Source organism: Cervus canadensis, chromosome 4, assembly GCF_019320065.1.
Source record: "Cervus canadensis isolate Bull #8, Minnesota chromosome 4, ASM1932006v1, whole genome shotgun sequence".
In the NCBI taxonomy this organism is placed as follows: Eukaryota; Metazoa; Chordata; class Mammalia; order Artiodactyla; family Cervidae; genus Cervus; species Cervus canadensis.
Window position 1 is genome coordinate 102,443,844 of NC_057389.1, and position 27,313 is coordinate 102,471,156.

General features: G+C 57.0%; 2 protein-coding genes across 8 annotated transcripts in view; one reads left to right on the top strand and one right to left on the bottom strand.

Annotated features, from left to right (window-relative positions):
- The window catches only part of C4H19orf44 (chromosome 4 C19orf44 homolog), a 21,158-nt gene extending 12,569 nt beyond the window's left edge, over positions 1–8,589 (top strand). For 3 of the 4 annotated variants that reach the window (XM_043467207.1, XM_043467206.1, XM_043467205.1), the window contains exons 4-8: positions 862–935; positions 1,999–2,389; positions 4,122–4,217; positions 5,793–5,959; positions 7,487–8,589. In XM_043467207.1, the coding sequence (XP_043323142.1) occupies positions 862–935; positions 1,999–2,389; positions 4,122–4,217; positions 5,793–5,959; positions 7,487–7,591 (833 nt within the window). In that variant the 3' untranslated portion in view covers positions 7,592–8,589. Of the gene's footprint in view, positions 1–861; positions 936–1,998; positions 2,390–4,121; positions 4,218–4,523; positions 5,045–5,792; positions 5,960–7,486 lie in introns of those variants that run through there. The other variant, XM_043467208.1, reaches the window with a different exon arrangement.
- Positions 8,045–27,300, bottom strand: LOC122440674 (calcium homeostasis endoplasmic reticulum protein). 4 transcript variants are annotated; one of them, XM_043467202.1, is made up of 17 exons: positions 27,148–27,300; positions 26,666–26,839; positions 21,955–22,139; positions 20,751–20,888; positions 20,341–20,492; positions 18,666–18,810; positions 18,481–18,570; positions 16,987–17,230; positions 15,764–15,939; positions 13,726–14,161; positions 12,637–12,875; positions 11,657–11,790; positions 10,917–11,003; positions 10,418–10,561; positions 10,219–10,335; positions 9,637–9,731; positions 8,045–9,369 (listed from the first exon to the last, which is right to left on the bottom strand). In XM_043467202.1, the coding sequence occupies exons 1-17, from the start codon at positions 27,170–27,172 to the stop codon at positions 9,176–9,178; spliced, it is 2,775 nt and encodes a 924-aa protein (XP_043323137.1). In that variant the 5' UTR covers positions 27,173–27,300; the 3' UTR covers positions 8,045–9,175. The 4 variants fall into 4 exon arrangements, with proteins under 4 accessions (XP_043323137.1, XP_043323138.1, XP_043323136.1 ...); XM_043467203.1 differs by having other exon boundaries at positions 18,666–18,777; positions 21,955–22,166; XM_043467201.1 differs by having other exon boundaries at positions 21,955–22,166.
- Positions 27,301–27,313: the final 13 nt, after the last annotated feature.

The window sequence follows — 27,313 nt, forward strand, 5'->3', positions numbered from 1 at the left end:
GGCGTGGGTTGCCATGCCCTCCTCCAGGGGATCTTCCCGACCCAGGGATTGAACCTGGGTCTCCTGCACTGCAGACAGATTCTTTACCATCTGAGCCCCCAGGAAGGACCCCCCGTGCCCTTAACTTGCTTTAAATGAGAACCTAGGATGAGGTGCCACTCTCCCAGCAGAGGGCCCGCCCCTCCTCCCTCAAGCACACTTGCCACTGCGCTTCCCTCTTTGCATTGTGAGCCGCTCTGGGTAGGCCAGGGGCTGGGAAGCTTCTGGCCTGTTTTTCTTTTTTTCCTTTCTTCTCTATTTTTCAGATCTTCCTGAAGAAGGAAGTGGTAACCCACTCCAGTATTCCTGCCTGGAGAATCCCATGGCTAGAGGAGCCTGATGGGCTATAGTCCTTGGGGGTCAAAAGAGTCAGACACAACTGGGCGACTAAACCACCACAACCACTACTTTTTGGATCTTAGCTCCCTGGCCAGGGATCGAACCTGCATCCCCTGCATTGCAAGGTGTATTCTTAACCACTGGACCACCAGGGAAGCTCTTCCTGTTTTTATAAGTAAAGTTTTATTGGGACCCAGCCACACTCATTTGTTTACACACGGTCCTTGGTGGCTTTCTCATCACAAGGGCAGAGTGAACAATGGTGAGAGAGACAGATAGCCTGAAAAAGCCCAGACTATTAATACTTACTACCTCGTCCTTTAAAGAAAAAGTGCTCAGATGCCCCGGCTAGCTTTCTGAGGGCAAGGACTGCACACTTTTGCATCTTCCCATCCCTAGCTCTTAGCCTAGTTCCTTCAACAGGATGGTCAATACCTGTGGAGTGAATGAGTAAATATTGCCATGTTACATTTTTAATTACAGATTTTAGAATAAACATTTTATCCCTGGATGATCTGGCTCCAGCTGTCAGTGAGAAATCAGACTTGGAATGGAAAGTAAGTACAGTGAACCAATTTTTTGTTTCTTTTTTTAAAAAAAGATTTATTTATTTATTTTACTACTCTGGCGGGGCCAGGTCTTAGTAGCGGCATGCAGGATGTTCTGTCTTCATGGTGGGACTCTTTAGTTGTAGCATGTGGGATCTTAGTTTCCCGACCAGGGATTGAACCCGGGCCCCCTGAATTGGGAGCTTGGAGTTTTAGTCATTGGACCACCAGGGGAGTCCCTCAGTTGATTTTTCACTTTAGATCTTTACGTGGAATGGTTTGCAACCGTGATGCTTCATTTAGGTCAGCAGTTCTCACCTGGGAACACTTGGCGATGTCTGGCGACATTGTGGTCATAACTGTGGTGCTGGGTGCTACTGGCCTCGAGTAGGTGGTGGCCAGAGATGCCGCTCAGTGTCCCAGAGAGCACAGGGCGGCCCGCACTGCAGAGAGTATTTGTGTCTTGAATGTCAACGTGTCGATGTGCAGAGACCCTGATTTCAGGTGATAAGAGAGGAATTATTTAACGTATCAGATGATTAGAGCAGGTCCCACTTCAACCTCCCCACAGCAATTCCTGCACTGACCTGTATTTATTCCAGCGCCCCATGGTGATTCTTGCTGTATTGGTAACCACCTCACCATCAGCGCCATGCAGCATTCAGGATTGACATGCAGGATCCACCAGGGTTCCCCCACCAGGGTTCCCCCACCAGGGTTCGAATCAGGGCCCCTTCCAATAGAAGTGCAGATTCTTAACCACTGGAACACCAGGGAAGTCCCAGCACAGGTTTTAATAAAACATAATAATGACAACACATTTCACCCACCTGCTGCTAACACATGCTCACACTATCAGTGTTAAGTGCAGCAGCTTCGTGCTGAAGGGTTTCAAGAATCCTGCTCGCAATACTTGGCCTGCCCAAATCTAGAAAGGACTGTGTAGACCCTCACCTGCTGGGTCCCCGGGGTGCCCTCACTTCTAATGCAGTGGTATTTTGATTGTGTAAATTTTGATTGTGTTGCTCATTCGAAAATACTTGCCAGTTACCTCTGCCATCCTTCATTTTAGGAAGAAGGTCAGGGGGGCAAGGCATCCAGTGGAAGGCCCTGGGCAGGAGATTCCCGCTCTGAGAGCGAGATCTCCGAGCGCCTGAGTGAGCCGTCAGCCTCGTCCCCTGGGCCCCAGGGCATTTGTTGCCTGGGGCCGACGTCTCTGGAACCTGTGGCCAGCGTGGGGAGCTTGACTTACTCAGAAGATTTTGAAAAATCCCCCAGTCCCACAGCATCTGAGTCAACGGCCTGTTCAGAGGAGTCTCCCGACAGGACACTGGCCACTCAGTCTGAATTTTCTGCAAGTCTGAAGTCACGGAAAAAGCGGGCCAGGGGTGTCCCAAGAGTCGTGGTGAAGGAGACGGCTGTGCAGACACCCGACCCCGCCTTCACCTACCAGTGGGCTGAGGGTAAGGACGTGGCCTGAGGGTCGGAGGAGGGAGGGGCAGGCCGGAGGAAGTGATCGGCAGGAGCGCCCGGACCAGGAGGTCTGGGCTGTCATCAGCCAGCTGGTGGGACCTCAGCCCCCTGTTTCCTCTTCCACAGAAAAGGGGAGCTCCCTGGGTATTCCCCACTGTCTCCCAAGCTTCAAAACACTGAAAGGTTTCAAACCAAAGACTAAAGCAGTGGTTGTCAGTGGGGCTGATCCTGGCCCCCAGGGACATCGGCAAGGGTGGGTGACTGACTGTCTCTGGGTGGAGGCTGGGCCGCTGCTCACACCCTGCAGTGGCCAGGAAGGCCCCACCAGAGAGTGACCCTGCCCGAAATGTCAGGTGTGACAGGGACCGCCTTCCAGGACAGCACATCCTCAGATGCTCTGGGATCGCAACTTTGGATGCACACACGTGCTGCTTCTTTTTCTCGTCAAGACCAGGGGTCCCCAACCTCCAGGCCACAGACCACTACAGGTCTGTGGTCTGTTAGGAACCTGGTTGTACAGCAGGAGGTGAGCGGGTGAGCGGTGGGTGAGCGAAGCATCTTCTGTGTTTACAGCTGCTCCCCATCACTTGCATTACCGCCTGAGCTCTGCCTCCCGTCCGATCAGCGGCAGCATAACAAATGTAATGCGCTTGAGTCATCCCCAAACTGTCCCCCCGCATCACCACCCCCACCCCAGTTGGTGGAAAAATTGTCTTCTACAAAACTAGTCCCTGATGCCAGAAAGCTTGGGGACCCCTGGTCTAGGCAACACCCACGATGCAGACAGAGCTTCTTCCCGGGCTGTGCACTGGGATGCAATTCCTGCTTTTTAAAGTTTATTTATGTATTTTGGCTGTGCTGGGTCCTTGTTGCAGTGCATGGGCTCTTCATTGAGGCAGGTGGGTTTTTCTCTAGTTGTAGCACTCAGGCTTAGTTGCCCCACGGCACATGGGAACTTAGTTCCTGGACCAGGGACTGAACCTGCCTTGGAAGGTGGATTCTTAACCACTGGACCATCAGGGAAATCCCTGCATGTTCTTGCTTGATCTGCTCATTTGAATCTGGGGGCTTCATGATATTTCTGTCCAGACCTTGCACCTGGCCAAGGGGTGTGACTGTTCTGTTTCTCAGGGAGGCAGGTCAGTCAGATGGGCCCAGTAGAATCACTGGAAGGTATTCAAGAGGATTTTAAACCCTGGCTCTGTGACTCAGAAACCTCCGAGTCCCTCCCCATGTCTTCCTGCTGCCTTTCTGACAACAGAGCCTTTGGGCAGCAAATGGGCGCATGTCTGTTTCTTTCGTGGCAATTTAGACATGCTTTCGTGGTGCTGATTTCCTAGATTAGGCCTGACATCAAAAGGAAGGAGAAAAAAGGCAGCGTAAATAAATCAGCCTGTTAAGAGCCCAGGGAACATCTGAAGGTCACAAATGGCTGTCAGAGGAGGGCCCATCCAGGGAAGGGCAGCCGCCCTGAGCTGAGTGACTGCTTCAGCCAGCTCACCTGACCTGTGTATTGAACAAGGAGAACCTACCAGAAAGATGGAGGCAGGTTTGGGGAAACTTTAAGAAGCGGAAAGATTAAAAAAAGCAAGGAGAGTGGCCATCACATTCAGAAAGAGAAAAAGACAGACTCACATAGCCTATTTCAGCATCTTACCTGTTTATGAGAAAGTCATTGCTCTGGACCCTGCCCACTCACCTCTCCTCCTGTGTCTGGAGCAGCGGCCGGCGTGGCATCCATCGGACCAGCCCTGGGAGGTGCCTACGTGGACCCGGCACCCATCGCCAGCCATGTCATCAGCGCAGACGCCATAGAAGGTAACAGCCCAGCTCACCTTGTGGGTCCCTGTAGGTGAAGCGGACACATTTTACCTGAAATTTCATGCCCACCCTTGGAGGTGTACGGCCACTCCTAGGGTGCTGGGTTTGGAGAATCTGTTGGTGGGAATGGTCACAGCCACAGGTAACTGCCACAGTTTCTGGGCTCCCAGACGACAGACTGAGTGTCCCAGAACCTTGTCTGTCTTGCAGTAGGACGCCCGTGTTGGAGAAAACAGGAGGGTTAGCAGGGACACTCGCGAGCCTTCCGCCCCGACAGGGCCATCTCTGTGTGTTCCCTCTCAGCCTTTCTCTCCAGATTCCATAGCTGGTTTCCTCCAGAAGGCACTCAGCCAGCACTGAGGGGCCCAGTCCCGTGGACACAGCCCCTGCCTCCTTGCTGAGTGTGGAGGAGTCACGGGGCCTTGGGGAGGCCCCCGCCAAGCCTGGGGTGAGAGGAAGGCGCCAGTGAAGAGGTGACAGTCACTGTAGGAGACCCAGTCTGTGCCAGGTCCCCGTGGGGCCACTGATGCTCACATGAGAGAAGCCAGGGGTCCTCTGGAGCCTGTTCTTTTTCTTACCATTTTTAGAAGATGAAGATGTTAAAATATATTGGTCATAAGTGAAATGTTTATATCTTTAAAAAAAACCCTCATCCTTTTTTTAAACATAATATTGACCTCAGTGACTTTTCCATGAGTATAGTCTTAGTAATGATCATTTTTTAGTAATGATCATTTTTAACCATTGCAGTTATTTTTAATTGTACTTTTATTTTGTTAAAGTTTTACATAAATATTAAAAAAATTTTTTTGGCCATGCCATGTGGCATGTGGGATCTTAGTTTCCTCACCAGGGATCAAACCCGTGCCCTCTGCAGTGGAAGCTTGGAGCCCTAACCACTGGACCATTAGGGAAGTCCCTAAGAATTTTATTTTAATTGCATTTTAAATTATTTTAATTACGTGTCTAAACATGCATGGGTGTCTGCTCAGTTGCTTCACTCGTGTCTGACTCTGCAGCGCTGTGGACTGCAGCCCGCCAGGCTCCTCTGTCCATGGAGTTCTCCAGGCAAGAATACTGGAGTAGGTTGCTGTGCCTCCTTCAGGGGATCTTGTCAACCCAGGGATAGAACCCGTCTCTTGCATTGCAGGTGGATTCTTTACTGCTGGGCCACCAGGAAGCCCCACATGTTTAAACAGACGTAGTGTAAAATTTCCCCTCTTCCTTATTTTGAAGTGTACAATTCAGGAGGGTTAGAGCCACACCATGAGGCTGCACTGCCTGGAGAGCCACGTCCTGGCCTTCCTCCCTCGTGTTGGACGCCGAGGTTGAGGCTTCCAGTGGTGCCTGGGGGCCGAGTGTGTGAGACGCACACACAGGTCAGAGACCGCAGTTCATCTACCACTGAGTAGAAAGGCACATAACGAGGCGAGGCCGCTGCTGCTTCTGGAGGGGGCAGAACCTGCAGAGGGCATCCTGCCACAGCCGAGGGGTGGGGGTGCAGGGCTGCCCAGGGGGTGCGGTGAGGGCTGGGGGCTGGGGCCGACAACTGACCCGAAGCCGGGGTGGCAGCCCTGACCGCATACAGCCCAGCCGTGTTCGCACTCAACGATGTGCTGAAGCAGCAGCTGAGCCTGACGCAGCAGTTCATCGAGGCCAGCCGGCACCTGCACGCGTCCCTGCTGCGCTCCCTGGACGGAGACTCATTCCACTACCACACCCTGGAGGAAACCAAAGAGGTGACCACGGCGCTGCTCCCACTTCCATGGGGGAGAGGGCGGGGGGCTTCCGGGGCTCCCACTTCCATGGGGGAGAGGGCGGGAGGCTTCCGGGGCTCCCACTTCCATGGGGGAGGGCAGGGGGCCTCCGGGGCTCAAACTGGGATGCTGGGAATGCTGGGGCCCCAGCCCCCTTCGGTCCTGGCCAAAGGAGCCCCTTTCTGTCCTTGGCCGTGACCAGGGCTGGGGCAGGGGTGCCTTGTGACATCAGACCAAGGTGCCCTTCTCCTGGGTGAGGGCCCTGCCCCTCCACAGACCCTTCCTGAGGGCCGCCAGTCCAGGGGCTGGTGCTCCGGGGATATCACACTCATCATGTTTTTTCCTCCTCCAAAATTCATTTTTTGTCCGATGACAAAAACATTATTTTATAAAAATTCTGTTGGAGATCTGTTACTTACAAAGTTCTCCATACTTTCAGAGATAATTATTACCAACTTGATATATATTCTTTAGATTTCTCCTATGTAAAATATAAACTGTTAAGCATGTGTACAATATTATGTCACATATTCTATACAACATATAAAATATATAGGTGTAGTATTAAATATGATAATGTGATAGGTGTTTCTTTATAGAAATGGCATCGTACTATACGAATTGTTATGTGAGGTGATTTTTAGCATTTCAGTTACAAATATTTTAGTATTTCTTAAGAAGGACTTAAAAATAATAATCACAATGCCACTGTAATATCAAAACCAAACTGACTTTCCAGTTATCATCATTAGATGTCCAGTGTTCAGATTTCCACTCATCTCATAAAAGGTGTACATTTCCTATTTTTTTCACATGTATCCAGAGTCCTACATCAAGTTTGCTCAGTATTTTTTTAGACTCCTAACCTATATAGCAGGGGTTCGCAGCCCTGAGCAGTGTGAGTGCCCCAAAGGCCTGACCCCCGGCTTTGCCTTGGTGGTAGGGTGGGCCTGGGAGTGGGTGTTCCTCCCATGGGCCCACTGGGGACCCACTCAGAGAACCGCTGCTTACAGGCCAGCCCCCCTTCCCCACCTCTTGTTCCTTAAAGTTTATCGGTTGGAAGAAAACAGGCTGTCGACACTTTGCCATGTTCTGGACTTGGCTGATGGCATCCCCGAGGGGTCCTTGAACTTGTTCCGCTGTTGGACATGTGTGAGCTGAATGCAAGCTGAAGCGATCTGATTCCTTCTGCCTATAGCCCCTGAGTGGCTGGTGGCCTGCTGTGCTCCAGGCCCACACCCCGAGGGGGATACCCGAGCCCTTCTCCCCAGCCTGTATCCTCTGAGGGCAGCCGGGTAGCCCTGCCCCTCTCCCCTTCCAGTCAGGGCTCGCCCCTTGCAGGGTGCCTGCCTGGGTTCAGCCCTCCTGTTGTTTCCACGGCATTGCCCCCTGGCATGCCATCACTCTTCCTCTTAGCCCCTGGAGACAGGTGCCATCCGCAGGACCCAGAGCCTCCGCGCACGGAGGCAGCAGTGGTGACGGCTTCCGTGTGTGTCCTCTGCCCCGCAGTACATCAGACGACACAGGCCCGCCCTGCTGACCATGGAGGAGGCCCTGGAGGAGGTGAAGAAGGAGCTATGGATGTCAGGAGGGGAGATGGACCCAAGGATCTGAGGAGCTGGTCCCATACGCCGGCCGTGACACTCACCCCTGAGACCCCAGGGGGCATTCGGTGGGTGGGGGCGCTCGTCATTTCCAGCCGAGTAGCCCCCGTTTCGTCGGCGTGCCTGTCGTTGGAGAGGACAGCACAGGCCAGTGAAGTGGAACCCAGGTGGAGCCTGTCACCACGCGCGCAGAATGGGGGGATGCCAGCGTGCCAGGTGATGCCACGTGGAGTGGCTCCACCGGGGCAGGTGCTGGCTTCTCAGGGGCTCAGTAGACAGTAGGGGTGAGGAGCCCCCCTGACTAACGAGGGAGCAGGGCCACGCATCCACGCTGGGGACCCCCGTGAGATACCCAGGCAGAGCTCCAACCCAACTCCACGATTCAGACAGTCTGCACTCAGGACACGCCTTCCTGCCCTCCTCAGCCTGAGCATGCTTCTGATTTAAACGCGCAGAGAAAAAGGTCTTTAAAAAAAGGTCTTTATTTGAAGGCAAAACAGTAAAATCCACAATAAATTGTTAACAACACATGTTTACATTTTATCCTGAATCAGACAGGTTTGAACAATTCACAGCTACAGGAAATCTAGAACAAAAATCAGAGTTTATCCTATCAGGTTGAAAAGTTGGAGAGGATTTTGCATCTTATTGAAAAGAATTTTCCAAAAAAGTTTCTGTACAAATGAACGGCACCGCACCACGCTGCCCGTGGATGCCGAGGAGGGCGGCTCCCTCTGGCCTTCCCACCTCTGGGGGCGGGCGGGGACCAGCGAAGGAGGTGGGAGTAGGAGGCAGGGCCGGGCTTGCGCCCACACTCTGGATGAGAACGGGCCGTCTCACACGTGCTGGTGTGGGGTTCCTCTCAGTGAAAAACAAGTAGAGACGCTAAGGGTACAAGTTCTCCAAGGGTGTCATCGTTCGGTGACCTGAAGATGCCTCAGGTGAATTTCCTCAGAACTTTTTGTTTCTGCAGGTAACAGCAAATGGCTAATGTTCAAAGAAAAGAAGAAGGAAAAAAAAAAAATCCTCAACTTAAGCAGCTAAAGTAACTGAATTAAGGGCTGGTATGTCTCAGAGGAAATAGGTTTCAAATTATCTCACTGGGGATCAGCCTAGATCAGTATTCTTTTTTTCTAAAACTAAACCGCTTGGAATAAAAATGAAAACCTCGTTTAACTGCAAATCAGGTTTTGCTTTTTTCCATTTTTAACAAGTGAGCGGTGCCAGCGCCTGGCCTGGCGTGCGTGTGCAGGGCCCCTGCACACACTCCCCCTGGTTTCAGAGGCGCGGGCTGAGGGGAGAGTGAGACGGCCGTGCCTTCAGACGGTGAGAGTTTTTATCCAGGGGTCTTGTGTCTCTTGCTTCACTGTCCGGGGAAATAAGCTTGTGGCCGTGTGGGCTGGGCACCTCCTTGTGATGCCTGTTGCTACGTTAGAGCTGGTTTGCGGGTGGGGCCTGGGCCTTCGGCACCATCCAGCGTGGCACTGGTCACAAGACTGCGTCCGTCTTCCTCCTCTGTCGCTCCCCAAGGCAGAGCCGGGCTGCCCCTGCCATCCTCCAGCAGTGAGCCCAGCAGGGTGGCTCTGCGCGCCGCCTACTTGCACTCCTCCCGGGCCTTCATGCGGGCGATGAAGGAGTAGCTCTTGTTCCTGCGGTAGTTCTCGTAGGGGTCGTCCAGGGCCACGCCCACGCCCTTGTACTGGTCCCACTTGTCCCGCACGTCCCCACCCTTGATGGGGTCCTGGATCCCTTGCTCTTTCACGCCGAGGCCGCCGGATCCACTCCAGCCTGAAGGAGAGAGGGATGAGTGGTTACGACCCAGGGGAAGCCCGAAGCGTGGCGCCCTTACCCTGATGAGAAGCTCAGTGGAAATGCCTACAGGGAGTTCCAGGACATGCGGCTCACAAACCTAACACTACCGCTCTCAGAAAGCACCGGTGAAACCCCGCAGGCTCGCCTTCCTGTTTCTGTTTCCAGGTGGGAACGTCCTCTGCCTGCCTCAGCCCCCCACGCCCCGAGTGCCCGGAGCGGACTCTAGTCTCCCCGGAAGCTCACCCATTTTCACCAGCATCTGATGTCCTTTGTTCTCTTCCCCAAGCCTTGAGTCCGGTATAGGAGGTGCTGAATTAGAACCCAGACCAGCCGAGGAACTAAAATTAAGACAGGTAACGTCTTTTACAAAAGAGCGGACACATTTATTGGAATGAAAACTTAGAATATTACAGCATGTGGCTTCTATGGAGGGTCGCCAGCGTGAGACGGACACACAGACACACGTTTCGGTCTCTAGCCGCCTTCTTTATCCTCTTCGCCGGCCAGTTAAGGGGTCCCCTAAGATGCCAGTCCCTGCCCCACACCTGGCGGCAACGGCCGGCCACACCGAACCCGTCAAACGGTTAGAGAACAGAGCGCAGCCCTGGCCTCGGGCTTTAGTGTGACCGCAGAGGTAAAAGCGAGGAGTAAGACGCGATTTCACCGTCACTGCGCTAGCGAGCGCCCGGGGCCCTGAGGTGCCGGCTTGGCGCGGGCCACCTAGGGCGGGTCTTCTAATGACACGTGTCAACATTCACAGCAAAGCATCAGAGGGTTCCAGCGCTACCAGAGGTAATCATTGGACAGTTAGGACAGAAATCTTACGGCGGGGTGGGGCTCCTGGACCGCGACCGGTGCCTCCTTCCTGGGGAGTAGGACTTGGACCTCGAGCGGGAGCGGGAGCGGGAGCGGCTTCGGGAGGAGCGGGAGCGGCTGCGGCTCCTGCGGGGCGGGGAGAGGGAAGGGTCAGCACAAGCAGCGAGGAGCCCGGGCCTCGCACCCTGAGCAGCGGAGCCCTGCTCACCTGGATCTGGAGCGGGAGTAGGAGCGGGAGCAGGAGCGGGACCGTGACCTGGAGTAGGAGCCGGACGACTTGGAGGACCGTGAGTTGGAGCGCGAGGAGGAGCGCCCTCGGCTTTTGGATCTGCTCCGAGACCGTGAGGGTCCACTGCGGGGAGAGGCCTGGTGAGCCGCAGACACCCCCAGCCCGGCCCTAGAGGACCCAGAGGCACCCAGTGCGGGGGCAGATGCACCCTCTCCCGTCAGGCTTACAGACAACAGCACGCTGTGCGCGCGTGCTGGTGCGTCCCACGTTACCTTGGCCATGGGGGCAGCGGCTCCCAGCACCCTTACTGTAGGGTGCTTCACCCAAGACCCAGGCAAAGACCAGAACTGACCCTCATCCCCGCCCCTCGCCTCAGGCGTGACACCACCGCGAGCCTGCGGGCCAAGGGGAGCTGGCTGCAGGCTGCCCCGGGACGAGACCGTGGAGACTGGCTCTCCACGGGGGACGCGGCTCTCACCTGTTCCTCTTCTCCTGGCCTTTCCTCCGCCGGGCCCGCATCTTTGCTCGGAAGAACTCGTAGAGACCGTTCTGCTCCCAGCCTTCGCTGTAAGACACAGGTGTCCTGGGGTTGAGCCCGAGTCTCCCCACTCAGGGACCTTCTCCTGCCCGACAGGCCCGCCCCTCTCGCTCAGGATACCGAGCGAGGGCCCAGCAGGGAAAGCCCTTGGGGGCTCGCCTCAACGGCTGCCCCTCGGAGAAGGAGCCAGGCCGAGGGCCCCAGGATGCTCCCCGAGCCCTGCGTGGCTTCCTTGCCTTTCCAGGCTGGGGTTTCTCTGAACAGCTGAGCAGGGCCTGTGGGTTACCATAACGGGGGCTGAGGCACCCTGATGTCGGCAGCTAGGCCTGTGCCCTGCCACATGGCAGGGTATCCACTGAAGCGAGATCACCGGGGGGAGGTCCTGAGGGCCGCCTGTGACAAAGCCTGCTGGGCGGCAGCTGGCTGTCTCTGAAACACCCTCCCGAGGGAAGCTCTTGTCTAGTGTGGTAAAAGCTTTTTATCGAGGGCACCACACGTGTGACACATGAGCTGGGGGAGAAGTGGGCCCGCCTAGTCACGATTCCTCACACCACCCCAGGGAAGAAGGTGTGACTGCTGTGAGTTTCTGGTGAAGTAAGACTCGGGAGGACAGGCCAGGAGCGGACAGCAGCCTCCCCTCCTGTGGCCAGCGCCCCGGCTGGACTCTGGGAGCACCGTACCTGTTCCGGGGCCTGTCGTGGGAGGGCGGGCTGTAGAAGGCCTCCACGGCCGCCAGCAGCCTCTCACTGGGCGGCATGGGGGGTGGGAGGCGGATGTCCTTAGGATCCAGAGGCTTGTACTCGTGGTCTTCCAGCTGCAGCAAAGAACACGTTGTTACTGCCCCCTGCCTCAGCCACCCCAGGCCCATCCCACCCAGGGAGCCGCAGGGCAGCAGACAGCTGTCCTGGGCATCAGAGTGCCTCAGGCAGCCCTTCTTGGGAAACCCCATTCTTTTGTAGGGCTTCAGCCACACCAATGATTCAGTTCCTGAATGGGGTGGTCGAGGGCTCCATGGGAGCCAAGAAAAGCTACAGAATTCTCTACCAAAAATGCACAGACCCTGTTTATCCAGACACTCCGTGGACCCCAGATGCCCACCGCAGGGGCCCGGCTCTGTGTCCCCTCTCCTGCTCCAGCTCCTACCCCAAGGGCAGCCCACTGGCCCTCGGCCTCTACCTCTCCATGCTGCCCCCGTGTGCCCTGTCTCAACTCCCAGAGAGGGGCTGTGACCAGAGCGCCCTGAGCCCTGGCTCCCTTCGACACCCTCTGCTGCCTTGCTCAATTGGTGCCCGCCCCTTTTCTGAGAAACCCCTGTCCTCAGTCCCTGGACAAGGCGGCTTCCAAGGCCGGGCCCAAGAGGACCGCCCCCACTACGCCCAGCCTTCTCTGATCAGCTACCAAACCTGCAGCCCTGGACGGATGCTCAGAGGAGCAGAGGGACACAGGCCTTGCCCACGGCCGCGTGTGAGGTGGGGTCAATAACTTAGGCACACCCTTAATGACAAGCTGGTCAAGTTCACTGAAGTGCAGGAAACAAGGGGGAAAGGGGCCTGGGAAACAACGTCGTGTAGCCAAGGGGGAAATGGATCCTACCCACGAACTTCCCACCTGGAGACCCAGCATATGCGGCGAAGCCTGGGGCTCAGCTCGGCATCGTTACCTTCACGAGGGGAGCCATCAGTCCAGCAGGGAGGTCGAAGTACGGCACGTTGGGGACCAGGCTGGGGTCGTCATGGTTGATGTGCGGAGGGCCCTGTCGCCGCATGTGAGGGGGCTGCCCGTTGAAGCCGTGGGGCGGAGGGCCGAAGTCAGGGTGCTGGGGCCCACCCCAAGGCGGGTGCTCGTTGATCCCAGGGTGAGGCATGCGGTGGCCGGGGTGGTGGTGAGGGGGTCCCATTTCTGCAAAACAGAGACTGCACTCAGGCCTGCTGGCAAGTCAAGAGCTGGACAGAGCCAGCAGACCTGCCCAGCACCTTCGCTCTAACCGCTTCGTTCTCAGCCCTGAGGAATAGCTGGGGCTGGCAGTGGCCTGTCCTACACACAGCCGCACCTAACAGACCTCAGGGGTGAAAGCAGGAACCACAGGAAAATCACATACCCTTCAGAGAGCCATGTTATGACCCAAACTGTACAAATTCCCCTGCAAATTCACTCCTAGTCCTGAGGAACCGAGGTCCTGTGAGTGGGCCCTAATCCAATACTGACTGGTATCTTTATAAAAAGGAGGAGATTAACACACAGAGAAGACACAAGGAGAGGTTTGCCATCGATGGGCCACCAGGAGAGGTCTCAGGCGACACCAACCCAGCTGACACCCTGATCTTGGAGCTCCAGCCTCCAAAACTAACTGTGGAGAATTCCTTGCTGTGGGAGGCACCCAGCCTGTGGCCCTGTTACAGCAGCCCTAGAACACTTTACATAAGCAATAAACCTACTGGTCTCTCAGCTCAATTTACAGTCAAGAATGGATTTGAAAATCCAGGCAGAAGCAGAGCAGAAACAAAATTTTTCAGAAGACACAGAATCAGCCAGCCCACGTGTGGCAGGTGCCCTCACCTTCCCCCTTCCTCAGGGCCTGGGCTGGGCTTCTGTCACCCTACGACCCCTCTGCCTGCCACCCTGGCTCGGGGCACGCCAGGTCACAGGGCAGGCCGGCGAGTGAGCCGACCTCAGGGATCTCGGGACAGGTGAGGATGTGTTCACTGGCCCCAGGACGGACCTCGCCCCCCAAGGGTGATCTCACACTCACCAGCCTGAAAGTCCCCCTGGGGGTAGTCGAAGCGGTGAGGGTAGGGCGGCCGCTCGAAGGGGTGTCGTGGGGGGAAGTCGTCCTGCATGAAGCGGGGCGGGAAGCGGTTGAAGTTGTGGGGGTGTGGTGGCTGGTTGAACTGCGGGTGCTGCTGGTGGGGAGGGAAGGGCCCGCGGAAGTGCGGCGGCCGCTGCATGCGGAAGGGCGGCTCGCGCTGGCCCCCGCCCCAGGGCGGCTGCTCGTGCTGGCTGTTCCAGGGGCCCTCGAACTGGCTGTTCCAGTTGGGGTCAGGTTGGCTGTTCCAGGGGGCGTCGCGCTGGCCGTTCCAGCCGGGGTCGCCGCGTTGCTCGCCCCACATGCCCTCGTGGCTGTTGTTCCAGGGGGGGCAGTGGGGTGGCCCGCCCTGGTGGTGTGGGTAGGGCGGCTGCTCAGGAGGCTGCAAGGCAAAGAGCGGAGGTGAGTCCCGGCCCGTGCCGGGCGCCTGGGGTGTGCGGCAGCCACCAGCCAACACTGGTGTCCGGCCGCAAGGCGGGCGGCCGCGAGCCCAGCACTGGGAGCTGCAGGCCTCCAGCCCACGGGGCGCGGCTGCGCCTGCCTGCACCCCGGGCCCAGAATCTCAAATGCTGCACCCACATCGGGGCCAGGGCGCACCCCCACCTCACGCCTGACAGGAGCGGGGGAATGCCCGCCCGTCCGTGAGCCCCTCAGCAGCACGGGGCAGGGGTGCCTCCCCAGTGCTCCCCGGGTGCGCAGGCTGGGCCACTGGGCCCAAGGCCAACCCCTGCCCTGACCACACCCCTGCCTGCCTGTTCCTCCTCCCGTCACTTCTCTCCCCAACGCGGTTCTCTCATCCTGTCTTAGCATCTGCTCTGCCACCAGGACCTGTCTTACCGTGAGCTGAAGACAGTAAGTTCCAAAGCCTGCCCAGCTGCTGCTTTCAACACTCAATGAGCCGGGATCGCAACCCAGACTCAGGGCCAGCGTGAGGCTGCCCAGAGGGTCACCTCCAGGAGCAGGGCTGGGAGGCTGGCCCAGACCACCGCACCCTCAGCTCTTTCGAGAGAAGCCCAAAAGCCAGATTTTCAATATAACAACTATTTCAAAATGTGTAAGACGCCACGTGGGCAGGCCAGGCCGTGGTGTCCTACCGTGGATGGCAGGCACACTGCTGGCCTCCAGTGAGGGAGCCCCCCTGTTGTGAGCCTAACCTGCTGGTCCCCAGGAAGACTGGGCCAGGAGACCCGAGGCACATCTGTTTCCGCAGCAACAGAATGGGCAGAAGCGCCCCACGTCAGAGGGTGCCCACGACCTGCCTGTCAGCACAGGCACCCACGGGTGGGAGCCGTTTTGTGCGGATGCCTAATCTTCTGTGAAGCTGAGGTGGGCTGGGGGGAGGGGGGCAAATCACAGCCGCGATCCCTTACTCGTCAGCCCAGAGCCATCCCCTTATGCAACCCCCTCCATACAGGGTCACGAGGGAGGGCCACACCCAGCATGTCCGGCCCACAGGCGAGTGGACGCCCAGAGCTGGACCCGGATGCTCTGACCAGGCCCAGGCCTGGACAGCAAACTGTGGGCTGCTTTCCAGTCATGCTCTGCTGAATGAGGTGCACCCGCCCTGGCCTGTGAGTCTGACTCCAAGGAACCTGGAGGGAGGGATGGACCAGCGTCCCAGCCCCAGAAAACACTGCCGGCTGCACGCCCTTCACATCCCCTTCCGTTCTAAGCACCGCGTCCTTTCTAAGGTGATGAGATGTGGACACTGCTGGTCGAACCAGTTAGAAAAGGAAGGAAACACATCACTGCGCTACCCTCCACACTGTGAACCTCCTGAGCTCTCGCGTGAACGTGCGGCAACCCAAGCGCCCAGGAAGGATCCAAAGGCCCAACTTTCCTCCCCAGCTCTGTCCCCACCCTCTGGCTGTGCCCACCACCCCGTGTCCTGCGGCAGAATTAGTTAAAGGCCCATGAACCTACACAGGGCCAGCACACACCTGCCTGCCATCCACCTACCCCAGTGGCAAGTTCTAAGAGATACCTGCTGTTGGCCCCAAGGAGCAACGGGGTGAGGCTGGTCAAACCACGGGGGCTTGTTAGGTGGGATCTGGTCATGGGGCCCAGGGCCACGGGGGCCGCTGGCGGCTGGGTCCTGTACCCCTCCTGAGGCGTCGTACTCGGAAGACCCGGGCATCTGGATGGGAGGCTTGCTGTCATCTAGAACCAGATGAAAGAGCAGTCAGAGAAGGGGGCGGCAGGAAGCACCCCCTGAAATGATCTTCAGCAAGCACCCAGGGCCTAGCAAGGCTGGGCTTTACTGCCCAATAAACCCTTGGTTTCTGACCCCATGGAAAACTGCCACTGCCTCAGGGAAGGCAGCACGGATAGAAGACTTGTTCGGGATGCACACCTCTCTTCTTTGAAAGCTTGACGGTAAGTTTCCTACTTACTAACTGCTATACCATGCTGGTTTTAGTCTGCTCAAAAATTCCTATCATTGTTTTATTAAATACACTTTCTGCATCTAGTTGAAAGATCATTCTTTCCAATTATTATTTTGTCAGATTTCCTAGTATTTAAAAAAGATTTTGTACTTATTTAGGTGTGCCGGGTTTTAGCTGTGGCATGTGGGATCTAGTTCCCTGATCAGGGATGGAACCCGAGCCCCCACTAAGACTAATGCATAGTCTTAGTCACTGGACCATCAGGAACGTCTCAGATTTTCTAATATTAAATTGTCCTTACATATTCCTGAGACATACCCTATTTGATCATGATGTACCTTTTAACTCTTTTGCTAGATTTCACTTGCTAAAACTTTATTTACTATTTCTTCATCTCTTCTCAGAAGTGACAATGGATTAACATTTTTCAAAATTATCATCGCAACAGATCCAGATCTTCCTAGATCTCACTTAATAATAATCTCACTTAATATCTCACTTAATCGGCTCTCTTAAGTACTTGACATCTTTTTTAAAAACTTCTTTCCCTGCTCATGTGCATCTCATGTAAGTTACCCTGGCCTAGAAAATGACTTGGAGGGCCTTCCTCTCCATTCTCTGGGATGGTTTGTATACAGCTGTCTCAGGTGTAAGGGCTGGGTTACATTTACCCGTGAAATCACCTGCCTGGTGCTTTTAAGTAGATTAGAACCTGATCCCAGGACTGGGCCTGAGATGACAGAACCTGAGCCCTTCCTGGGGGAGAAGACTGCTTTCTGGAGGCTGCCTCCTGGGGGTGGGCGCTGAGGGAGCCACGTACCAGGCTGGGTGGTGGGCGGGATGGCCGGGGCGGGTGTGGGGGCTGGGGGTGGGGCGGGCGGCGGTGGCGTGGCCTTGACGTCAGCTTCCATCTGCGGCATCTGGATCTGCTGCTGCTGCTGCTGCTGCTGCTGGGTCAGGCTGCTGACGAACTCCTCGTGCTGGGTCTTCAGGGTCTGGATCTGCTGCTGGAAGGCCAGCTGCACTGGCTGGACCACCGAGGAGTACTCAGTGATGAGGGTCGCCTGGGGAGAGCACGGGAGCCAGCGCTCAGCACGTGCGACTCCAGGGCCGAGACCCTCCGGAGCAGCACAGCGACAGACGCCTGGGGAGCACCCAGAAGGCTGCGGTGGTGCTGTGGGCAGCAAGGTCCAGGGACCCAAGGCTTGCGTGGGATCGTCGTGTAAAATAACCAACTCGGGCTTGACACCCATAGAGCATCTCAATCTAGCCAGACGTGGTAATGGTCAGTGCTGCAGTAGCTCAGAATCCCCTCACAAAGGGGATACACAAGGACGGCCATGCCCTAGGCTGACACACACACATTAAAACCCCACCACTGACAAACATCCTAGGACAGGCTCACAGGCCATATGGCTCTGAGCAAGTCACTACCTCCCTGGGGCCTCAATTTCTTCATCTGTAAAATGGGACAATAACGGCACCTACCTCTGAGGATTAGGAGACATAATACAGTGAACGGGACCAGGATGGCTCAGTAACCATGAGCTACTGCCACCAACTCAAGAAAAGAAAATCAGGGAGTTATCACTGTGGTATGGTGATATGAGCCCATTCTTATTTAGCAACAAAAAAAAGTGGGAATTTTAAAAAAGCCTGAGATGCACTTTCCTCGTTTGCCTCTCTGAGCATGAAAGCTTCTCCCCTGTAGGGAGGGTGGTGGTCAGGAGCATCACAGGGGGAATGGTCAACATGTGGCTTCTGACACTTCTTGATGTGCAAGAAGACGACACCTCATGGCCTGACAAACAGGGGTGTGAGCTGTGCCTTTTATCTGGACAGCTGTCCCTGGGGTACAATGCCGGAGCCATGGCAGAGGGAACCAAGGAGATCTGGCCCTCCTCTCCCTGTCCTGCAACCCTGTCCTCTGAGCAGATGCCCCTCTGAGCGAAGCACTCAGGCACACGGGGACCTTGTGCCCGACACAATGACCACGGCAGCCTAGATTACTCAAGGTTTTCCGCACAATCCTATCATGCCTGGAGGACCAGGGCAGACGGGCCAAAGACATCCCCAAGAGCAGGGCCTACACCAGGTAACCTGGTCATGGCATGCCAGGAGACACCCTGGCAGGCTCCCTTAGGGGGAGAGCACTGGCTGTCGTGGAGGGGGTGGGCCCCAATGCTGCTCCTCAGACCCTGCCTCCTTGCTGCTCACCACCACACCAGGGCACCCCTGGGAATCTGGTTTGGAAGATGCCACCAGGACCCTGAGGGCACTACCCAGCCCCCCAACCTCAGGAAGCAGAGCCCACCTGGTACTGGCCGAGCCCCAGAGCCGGGCTCTGTAACTGCTGGATGATGGAGTCGTCGAAGTAGCCGTTCTTCTCCCAGAGCTGTAGGAGCTAGATGTGGAGAAGGGAGAGGCTTGTCAGGGGAAGAAGAGTGCACACGCCCCCGGCCCCTGCCCTGCCCCGCCCCGCCTGGCTGCCCTGCGTACCCGGGCGATCTTCTGCTGCTTGTCCTCCTCCACGGCCAGGAAGCTGGTACAGTAGATGGGCACCACGACCTTCTGCAGGGCGGCCAGCAGCTCCCGGGCCTGCTTGCGCTGGCTGTGAGGGAGAGACCTTCCGCGCGTCAGGGCCCTGGGGCGGGACCCAGCCACGCGCCCGTTACCATCGCGGCTCCGGCCACAGCCCCCTCTGCCTTCTCGGGAAATGGGCCCCCAACCCGGCTGGGACAAGGGCTGGGCCCCCCACGAGAGCCGTGCTGGCAGCCGGGCCCGAGGGACAGACGGTGGTAGGAAAGAACACAGCCCAGGGGCTCGCAGAGCACGGCCTGTCCCCCCGGCTCCCGCATCAGCACCGTGACCCTGCCCTCCCAGGGTGGCCTGAGGACTGCCAGGCGTGGGGTGGTGAGAGCCCCTGCCGCCCACAAGGGCTGGCTGGCGCCGCCGTGGGCATGGGGCCTAGTCCCTGAAGCCTTGCTCAGCACAGCCACCCTCTCTGCACAAGGCAATCTGGGCAGGGACCCCGCCTTCCAGGAGGGAGTGCGTGGGCTGTCAGGGGGCCTAGGAGTCGGGTCCGCAGGAGAAGGGCGCAGGCGGGGGGTGGCCGTCAGTGAGTGTGGGGACTCCCCAGGCTCCATGAGCTGTCAGAGCCTGGGAAAGAAGGGGCGAGCCCACCCGAAGGAGCTCAGAGAGAGCAGCAAGGGCCGGGGGCCGGGAGGCCGGGTTGGGGGAGGGCAGTCCAGGCAGGAGGACAGGGCTGGCGGCACTGGGCTTCCCGACAGCAGGGCTCGGGAAGGGCATGGCTGCAGAAGTGCCAGAAACAGGGCTGTCTCTGCCGAGCTGCCCTGAGTCCATGGAGCGGCTGGTGGAGCAGAAGGGCACACAAGGTTCCAAGCAGCTGCTAGTTTCCCAGTGGCAGAGAAATAAGGGCAGGCGAGGCAGGGAGTGCGGAGTGGAAGAGGAACTGCCCGCGTGGCCCAGGAAGCAGGGAGTGGCGGGCCAGCTGCACGCAGGCAGAAGGGGGCAAGAGCTGGGTCTGAGCCTGCTGCCCTCATGGGAGCTGTCCTTTTCAGCCGCTCAAGTTCAAGGTCAAATGTGGCAGCCAGTCTTCACAGCGACAGGCTAGCCTCACTAGCCCCGTGAGCTTCCACCTGTCTTTGGCCCAGGCACTGGCTTCAGGACTTAATCTTTGTCGTAACACACCAAGAAGACCATGAGATAGTACATACTGGCCCGGCCTTAGGATGGCTGGGTGGTGAGGGAAGGCAAGTCTCTGGGCTGGGGCACAGGGTTAGCCGGGAGGCCCCAGGGGGACTCCTGAAGCAGAGTGCAGTCAGGGCAACGGAGTGTGTGTAGACCAGTGAAGAAAGAAAAGTGAGTGGCAGGTATGAACAAGGCAGCTAACAGACACTGAAAAACACGCAGAAGCCGACCTGAAAGCAAGGCGCAAGGGGACAGTGGCCTCAGGAGGAGTGCGGGGTAGGGGCTGAGGGGTGTGTGGGAGGGGAGAGGGGGTGGCTGTCCTCCCCGTGGGGGGCTTGTGGCTCAGACCAACCCTCTTTAGAAGAGGGATCCCTGGCCCCAGGACAGGCCGGGCTCCTGCGGGCAGAGCTGCGGCCGGGAGGGGGCGGAGCAGCGGGGGACGGCAGGGCTGGCAGGCGCTCACCAGTGGTGCAGCACGTCGTTGATCAAGTAGATGAGGTGCAGCCGCAGCTCAAAGTGCGCCCCGTCGGCCGTGATGCGGTTGCGGAGGTGGCCCGCCATCAGTTCGCAGTGCGGCGGGGACTTGGCATTGCTGAACATCCAGTTCTTCCCGGCCTGCAACAGCCAGGACAGTGGGTGAAGCGGGGCCAGCTTCCCCAGGTCTGAGGGTGTGCAGACGCCCGGGAGTGCCCAGGAATCTCCACCCACCCTCCCTTTCTCTCGGCGGGGGAGCCCACGGAACTGCTCAGGCAGAAAGCGGGGGGAGAAACGGGGTGCCCCGAGTAGCCCTGGCCCAGACAGGCTGTGCGAGCCCCTACCTCACCAGGAGCACCAGATTCTGGGAGTATGCCTGCGCCCCCACCCCATCCTCACCGAGATGGCATCCTTGGTGCAGGTATCAATGATGGGCTGGAGCAGGTTGTCAAACTCGTTCATGTCCAGCTGCGTCTCCTCCAGGAGCTTCTGCATCTGCTGCTCCAGCGCGTGGGCCACAGCTGCTGTCACCTGCTCCTGGAAGGCCGGTGACACCGAGATGGCATGAGGAGGCCCCCGGTGCAGGTACACCCAGGCTGGCCCCTCCGTGGCCCGCCCCCAGCACCCACACTGGAAGCCTGAGACATGCATCGGAGTCACGCCACAGTACAAGAGCAGGCAGAGGGTGAAGCCAGGCAAGATACAGGGGAGACAATTTCCCCCCAGAGGGGACAGATGGAAAGGTTAAGACCCAGAGGAACAAGGAACCTCTGCACGTCAACTCACCGAAACCAGGAAGAAAAACGAGTGGTGGGTGTGAGCAAGGCATGGAGGGGACACACGTAAACACACCAGACAGGTAAGGGCAGAGCAGTCTCGCTAGCAGCCAGGCATCCCAAATCAAAACGAGATGCCAGACTTATGTCTGTCAGACTGGCAAACCGGTATGTGGCTGAGACCCAACGCTGCTGGGCGACAAGCCGTCAGCCCAGGGCTGGCTGAGGCTGGGCTGCCCGGTGTGTGAAGGGCTCCATGTGCAAACTGAGAGTGAACATTCTGGAGTGTTTTGTTTCCAGTACATCAACTTGCATCTCAACTCCAGTAATAAAACTGGGGCTGGTGTTTCAAGTGTCCTTTTATTCATCTTGTGTTTCTGGCAGTTCATCCTACTGTATCTGGCCGAAGTACCAGACTGTGACGGACTGGGACAAAAGGGTGCACCTCATAAGAGCCTCCTCCTAACGGGCAGGAACTGGTGCCCATGGCCCCAGAGGCCACCTGGCGTTCTCCGTCACACCATTTCCTACGTGCAGGCTCACTTGTTAGCGTCCACGTCAGCATGACGGGGGCATGTGTGTGTCAGCCTATGCAGTGACCTTGCTGCGGGGAGACACAACCCTAGGGTCCGAGCTAAACACAGCAAAGGCGGTGGCGGCGCTGGAGGAGTGACGGCTGCCTCGCACCAAGCCCTGGGCAATGGGACATTCCCATCCTCAGTGCTGACGCCTGTCATCAGCATCAGTGCACAGGCGCGAACCCGAGGCAGAGGTGAGTGCCGGGTACCCCTCGGGAGGAGGGGTAGGGCGGGAGGAGCGGCCCGTACCTGTCTGAGGGCCAGCAGGTGCTGCTCCTGCTGCTGCAGGTTCCACTGGCTCTGCTGGATGAGCTCGTCCATGGACGGGGTGCCCTGGGCGGGTGCGACGGGTGCAGCAGGGGCCAGCGGGGGCTGGGGCAGGGGAGGCAGGGTCGCAGCCGGTTCCAGTTCCGGGGCCTGCTGCTTGCAGATGACTGGCAGGAGAGGAGGAGAGGCAGCCCCTGTGAGGGGGCGGTGGGGGTCCAGGTATCCCCTTGGCAGCCACTTGGGCAGCTCCCCTCCATACACTCACCCCCCAGAAGAGGACCCCTGCAACCTGTCCCAGCTACGTTTGACCTGTCTCACAGGGCCTGGCCCTGGGACCCTTCCACTCGCCCTCTCCTTGGAGACCTTTGGGATGGTCATCTCTCCACTCTCCAGCTAACACCATCTGGTCTTGCCCGCGGTCCTTTGGCCCAGAAGCCCAAAGCCACCCGCTTCCACCCTCGCCTGGGCCTGAATAGTCCCTCCGCAAGGGGGTCTCTTGACCCCAAGCGTCCTCACTTGCTGTCCCCCAGTCTACTCTTCCCTTCCCAGATAGCAAAGCTGCCGAGCCTCTGGAGGGCCAACCAGCAAGCCCACACACCTGCAGCCCCATGGAAGGAGTGCGTCAGCGACCCAACACACGCGGTGGCCTCCCCACACTGGGCCCCTCGCCTGCCCTTCCACAGACTCTACTCTTCTGCGTTCAGGGGTCAATCCAGATTGAGGCAGCGTAGGCTGCCCCATCCTGCTGGCAGGAGACAGGATGGGCAAGCGCAGGTCGCGAACCTTGCCAGATAAGATAGGAAGGGAGGACTTGGGGAAGGGTCCCTGGACAGATGGTTTCCCCCTCTGCCTTTGGGCCTCATCTGGTCTGAACATGATCATACTCTGCTGGAGCCCTTCTGAGGCCCACCGCCAGGGGGCCCAGCCAAAGAAAGAACAGTGTGGTGGAGAGTGCTGCCCAGGGCCCATCATAGGGCACCTAGGTCTGAGGTGGGCCTTCTGGTCCTTGCACCCAAGGCCACCCCATGGGATCACCCTGGCGTGCCGTCTGGATCGCGCCCCATGCTGCTTCAGCAAATGTGTCCCGTTGCTCTCTTTCATTTTCTATCTTTACTGGCTCCGCCTATTAGCATCTAGTCACTGCGGAGTTTTCAATCTTTACAAACCCCCTTCAGCCTGTGCCTCTCCATCCAACAATTTGACTGCCAAGGTTCATCTTCAGTTCTTCTCCCCTTTATCTCAACCCACAGAGGCCTGGGCTCTGCCTGCCCACCCCACCCCCAAAGCAACTGCAGCCATTCCCACTCAGCCAGATGGCCCCGTCTCGGCTCCTTGTCGCACGTGGCCGGTGTGGCTGTCCCCTTCCCTCCTCTGTCTGACTCTTACATGCTGGATGCCTGGACTGTGAACTAAACTCTCTTCTCTGAGCAAGCCTCCAGGGGAACGTGATGTATTCCTGTGGCTGCAGTGACAATCTGCACTCTATGACAGGGAGCCTCCAACCCTTGGCCTGTGAGGAACCGGCCACATGGCAGCAGGTGAGCACTGAGCAAGCGAAGCTTCATCTGGATTTACAGCTGCTCCCCGTCGTTCCTATTATCTCCTGAGCTCCGCCTCCTGTCAGATCAGTGGCAGCATCAGATTCTCACAGGGGCATGAGCCCTACTGTGAACCACGCACGTGAGGGATCCAAGTTGCGAGCTCCTTATGAGAATACTCTAATGCCTGATGATCTAATTATGGTGAGTTGTGTAATTATTTCATTATATATCACATTGTAATAATAATACAAATAAAGTGCACAAGTATAAGGCACTTGCATCATCCCAAACCAGTCCCCCCCTGCCCCCACCATCGTCTGTAGAAGCACTGTCTTCCATGAATCTGGTCCCTGATGCCATAAAGTTTGGGGACCACTGCTCTATAAGCCCTAAATCTATCAGTGGCATCCTGGATTCCTCAGGCTTTAGGTCTAACCTTAGACCAAACAGCCACTATTTTCTGCAGATGCCTCAAACAGGTATGGTTTCCTCTCAGCCTGTGCCCCACCCCTTCCAAAGCCCCACTCCTGATCCATGGCTGGCACAGCCACGCCACTTACCCAAGCCAGAAGTGAAGTTCGTGCACCTTTCTCTCCCTTGCACCCCACGCTAACCAGCTGCCCCACGTAGTCAAGTCACCCTCCTAGACCACACACCCCTCTGTGTGCTGCCATTACTGCCACGACTCTGCCTTGACCCGCATCACCCTAGGAACTAGCTTCCCCACGCCCAGTCCTGACCCCTTTCCTCTTCTCTACCCCATGGCCGTGGTGCTGCTGATCCAAGTGGGGTCCAAGGGGCCAGCCCCAGGTGACACTGAGACAAGCAGAGAAATAGCAGCGGAGTGTTTGGGCGCTTTCACAGCAGTCTGCTGTTTCATGGTTTACATTTTTTTTCGGCTGTGCCGTGCAACTTGCAGGATCTTAGCCCCCTGTCCAGGGACTGAACCTGGGCCCCAGCATTGAAAGCACCGAGGTCCTAACCACTAGACCACCAGGGAACTCTCATACAAGTTCACATTTTTATTGTACTTTGCAAAACTGTACTTTCTGCAACAGATTGGAAAAAAAACCAAAACCAGTCCTTTACTGGAGTCTGTAGGGTGTAACTCCTGAGCAGTCCCGGGACTCAGTCTTCTCAAAACACCAGGCTGGCTACATAGTGGCTAGCCCTGCTCCAGAACACAGTACCAAAACCCTTCTAGAGCTTTCCCAGAGCTTCCAGAATTTCTAAGTCCTTTTCAAGCCAGCCATCTCTGCACCCTCACTTCTGGCCACTCCAAGATCACTCGTTCTCTGGGCTTTGGGAACCCTGAGCTTCTCTTCCCACTACTCCTCAACCCCTCCTAAGGTTCCATCTTCTGTCTGAACACTCTTGTCTCCTCAGTTTCTACTTGGTTAACTCTGTCACAGACTTTAATGTCAACAGAGATACTGTTACCTGCAGAAAGGATTCCCTGAGCCTCCATCTTCGCCTGCTAGAAGCACCCCAAGCTCCCCACATTATGGCGCCAAGTCCCAAGCCACCTCTGACTGCTGACATTCCAGAGTGGGAGTGGGCTCCCCTTGAAGGAGAAGCATCTCTCGCCTCATGGTCACTCGAACCCAAACACAGTCCTCCCTTGCCCAGTTATATCACCCACATCAATAGCCAACTGGCATTTCAGTTCATGTAGTCTACCCCCTAACCCTAGCTGTGCCCAGGCCCACTTTCTCTACTCAACTCACTGACTTAATCCAGACCTTATCACCAGCTGCCGGCCTCACTGGTCCTAGCCTCCACTCATGCTCCCTCCAGCCTTGTCCGCCACATAGGCCACACAAACCCAACCCACCTCTTCCTTGTTTCAGCCTCTCTCGTGGTTCCCTACTGCCTATACCAGGGGTTTCAAACCTGACGGGCTGAGGCTAAGGAATGGTTTGCTCCAGAAACACATAGGTAAGTGGGTACATTTTGCCTACAATTTCAGGCAACAGATCTCCCCTAATCACATCTCCAACCTAAACAGGCAAGACTTCCTTGGTGGTCCAGTGGTTAAGAATCAACCTTCCAATGCAGGGGATGTGGGTTCGATTCCCAGTCAAGAACTGATATCCCATATGCCACAGGCAACTCAAGTTCTCACAACACAACTGCTGAGCCCCTGAGCTCTGGAGCCCACGGACCACAGCTAAACATTAAAACAAGTGAAAAACCTCAACAGGCACCAGAAGAACCCCTGAACAAAGGGAGAAAACCCAAATTTTCCCCCTGGAAACTTTCCCACTCCAGAGCAAACGGTTCTCCTGTCTACACATGTCTAGGTGCCATGCTGGATTTCTTACACTTTGGTTTCTCTCTCGGCTCTCAAAACACACTGTGCCTGTTCAAGCCACTGTACTTTTGCCATAAGAACACCTACTACACGCTACTTATTAGGCACAATAATGTCCCAAACAAGGTCTGGTTGGCCGCAAGGAGCTTGTAGTCCAGGGAGCATTCACCTTTCAATGCCCAACTGCTTGGCAATCTAAAACATAACGGTATCTAGAAGCTAGGGATTTGCTATTGAACAAGACAGAAGTGAGCTCAGGGACTGTCTATCTGGTGCCTATATTTGTCATTCATAGGCTAGCTGTGGTAACAAATTCCATCTTAAACTCTTTAAGGGCAAGGCCGGGTTCCTGAAGCACAAACCAGTGAATACAAACAGCGGCCAAGTAGTAAAGTCCACAGGACAACTCATTTTGATCTGGACGGCAACCACCAGAAATGCACAAAAACCTTGCTAGACGCCCCAGAGAGCCGGTATCTGTCCGGAGGGTCCCATTCAGCCTGGCTTCTATCACTTCCTCTCTGTAAAACACTGAAGCACTCTGCTCGGTGACATCAGTCATGTTTGCAAAACAACAGGAATCCCTGATTCCCAGCACAGAAGGAAGATCAATAACCTCGTTCTCCACGACACTCGGACCCTGCAGCCTCAGGGCTGCAGGACTCCAGGAACAGCGGAAAAGATCGTACATGCCGAACTAACCCATTTTCACAAAGAAATAGCATGCGACCCCAAATAAGCCGTTTGGGGGCCCCAAATAGGGCTCTACCAGAGCCCGAGATGGAATCGGAGAAAGGAAGGGCTAGAGGGGGCGGCCTGAGAGCTGGAGAGGACTCACGCTGCTGCTGCTCCAGCGCCAACTTGCACTTGTAGTAACTGTAGAACTCGCCTCCGAACAGAAAAGAGAATTTCGGGTTGTCCTTCTGCTTCTCCATCGTCATCTTTTCAAACTCGGGCCCGTTCCGAGCCACGAACTGGGCCAGCTTGTCGATGACATTTCGGAGCTCCTGGTCTGGAGGACGCAGAAAAGGCCACACGGGGCGTCAGCGAGGACCGCCCAAATCCGGGGGCCCTGGATTCCCAGCCCGCGTCCGCCGGTCGGGGTCCCTAGGGGTGGGCCCCGGAGAGGCCGCCCTTGTACGGGTCCCGATAGGGGCCAGAAGCGCGCCGGGAATGCGAGGACCCGCGGGAGAGGCCGCGGGCAAACCCCGGAGGCCGAGCCCCGCCCCTTCCTAGGCCCAGGGACCCCAGGAGGCGGGGAGGGTCAGCTGGGGACCCCGGGGAGAGATCAACGGGCCCCGAGTCCGGACTGGGCCTCACCGTCTGGCGGCAGCGGCATCTCCATGGCTCCGGCCGTGGGGAACGTCCTCCGGCGCCTCACGATCGCCCACCAGGGCCGTCTGCGGAAGCCGGCCGGAAGTGGCGCGAGGGAGTCTTTTACGGCTGGCCTCGCGCGCTGCTTCCTCCCTCCACTTACGGCCGTCTC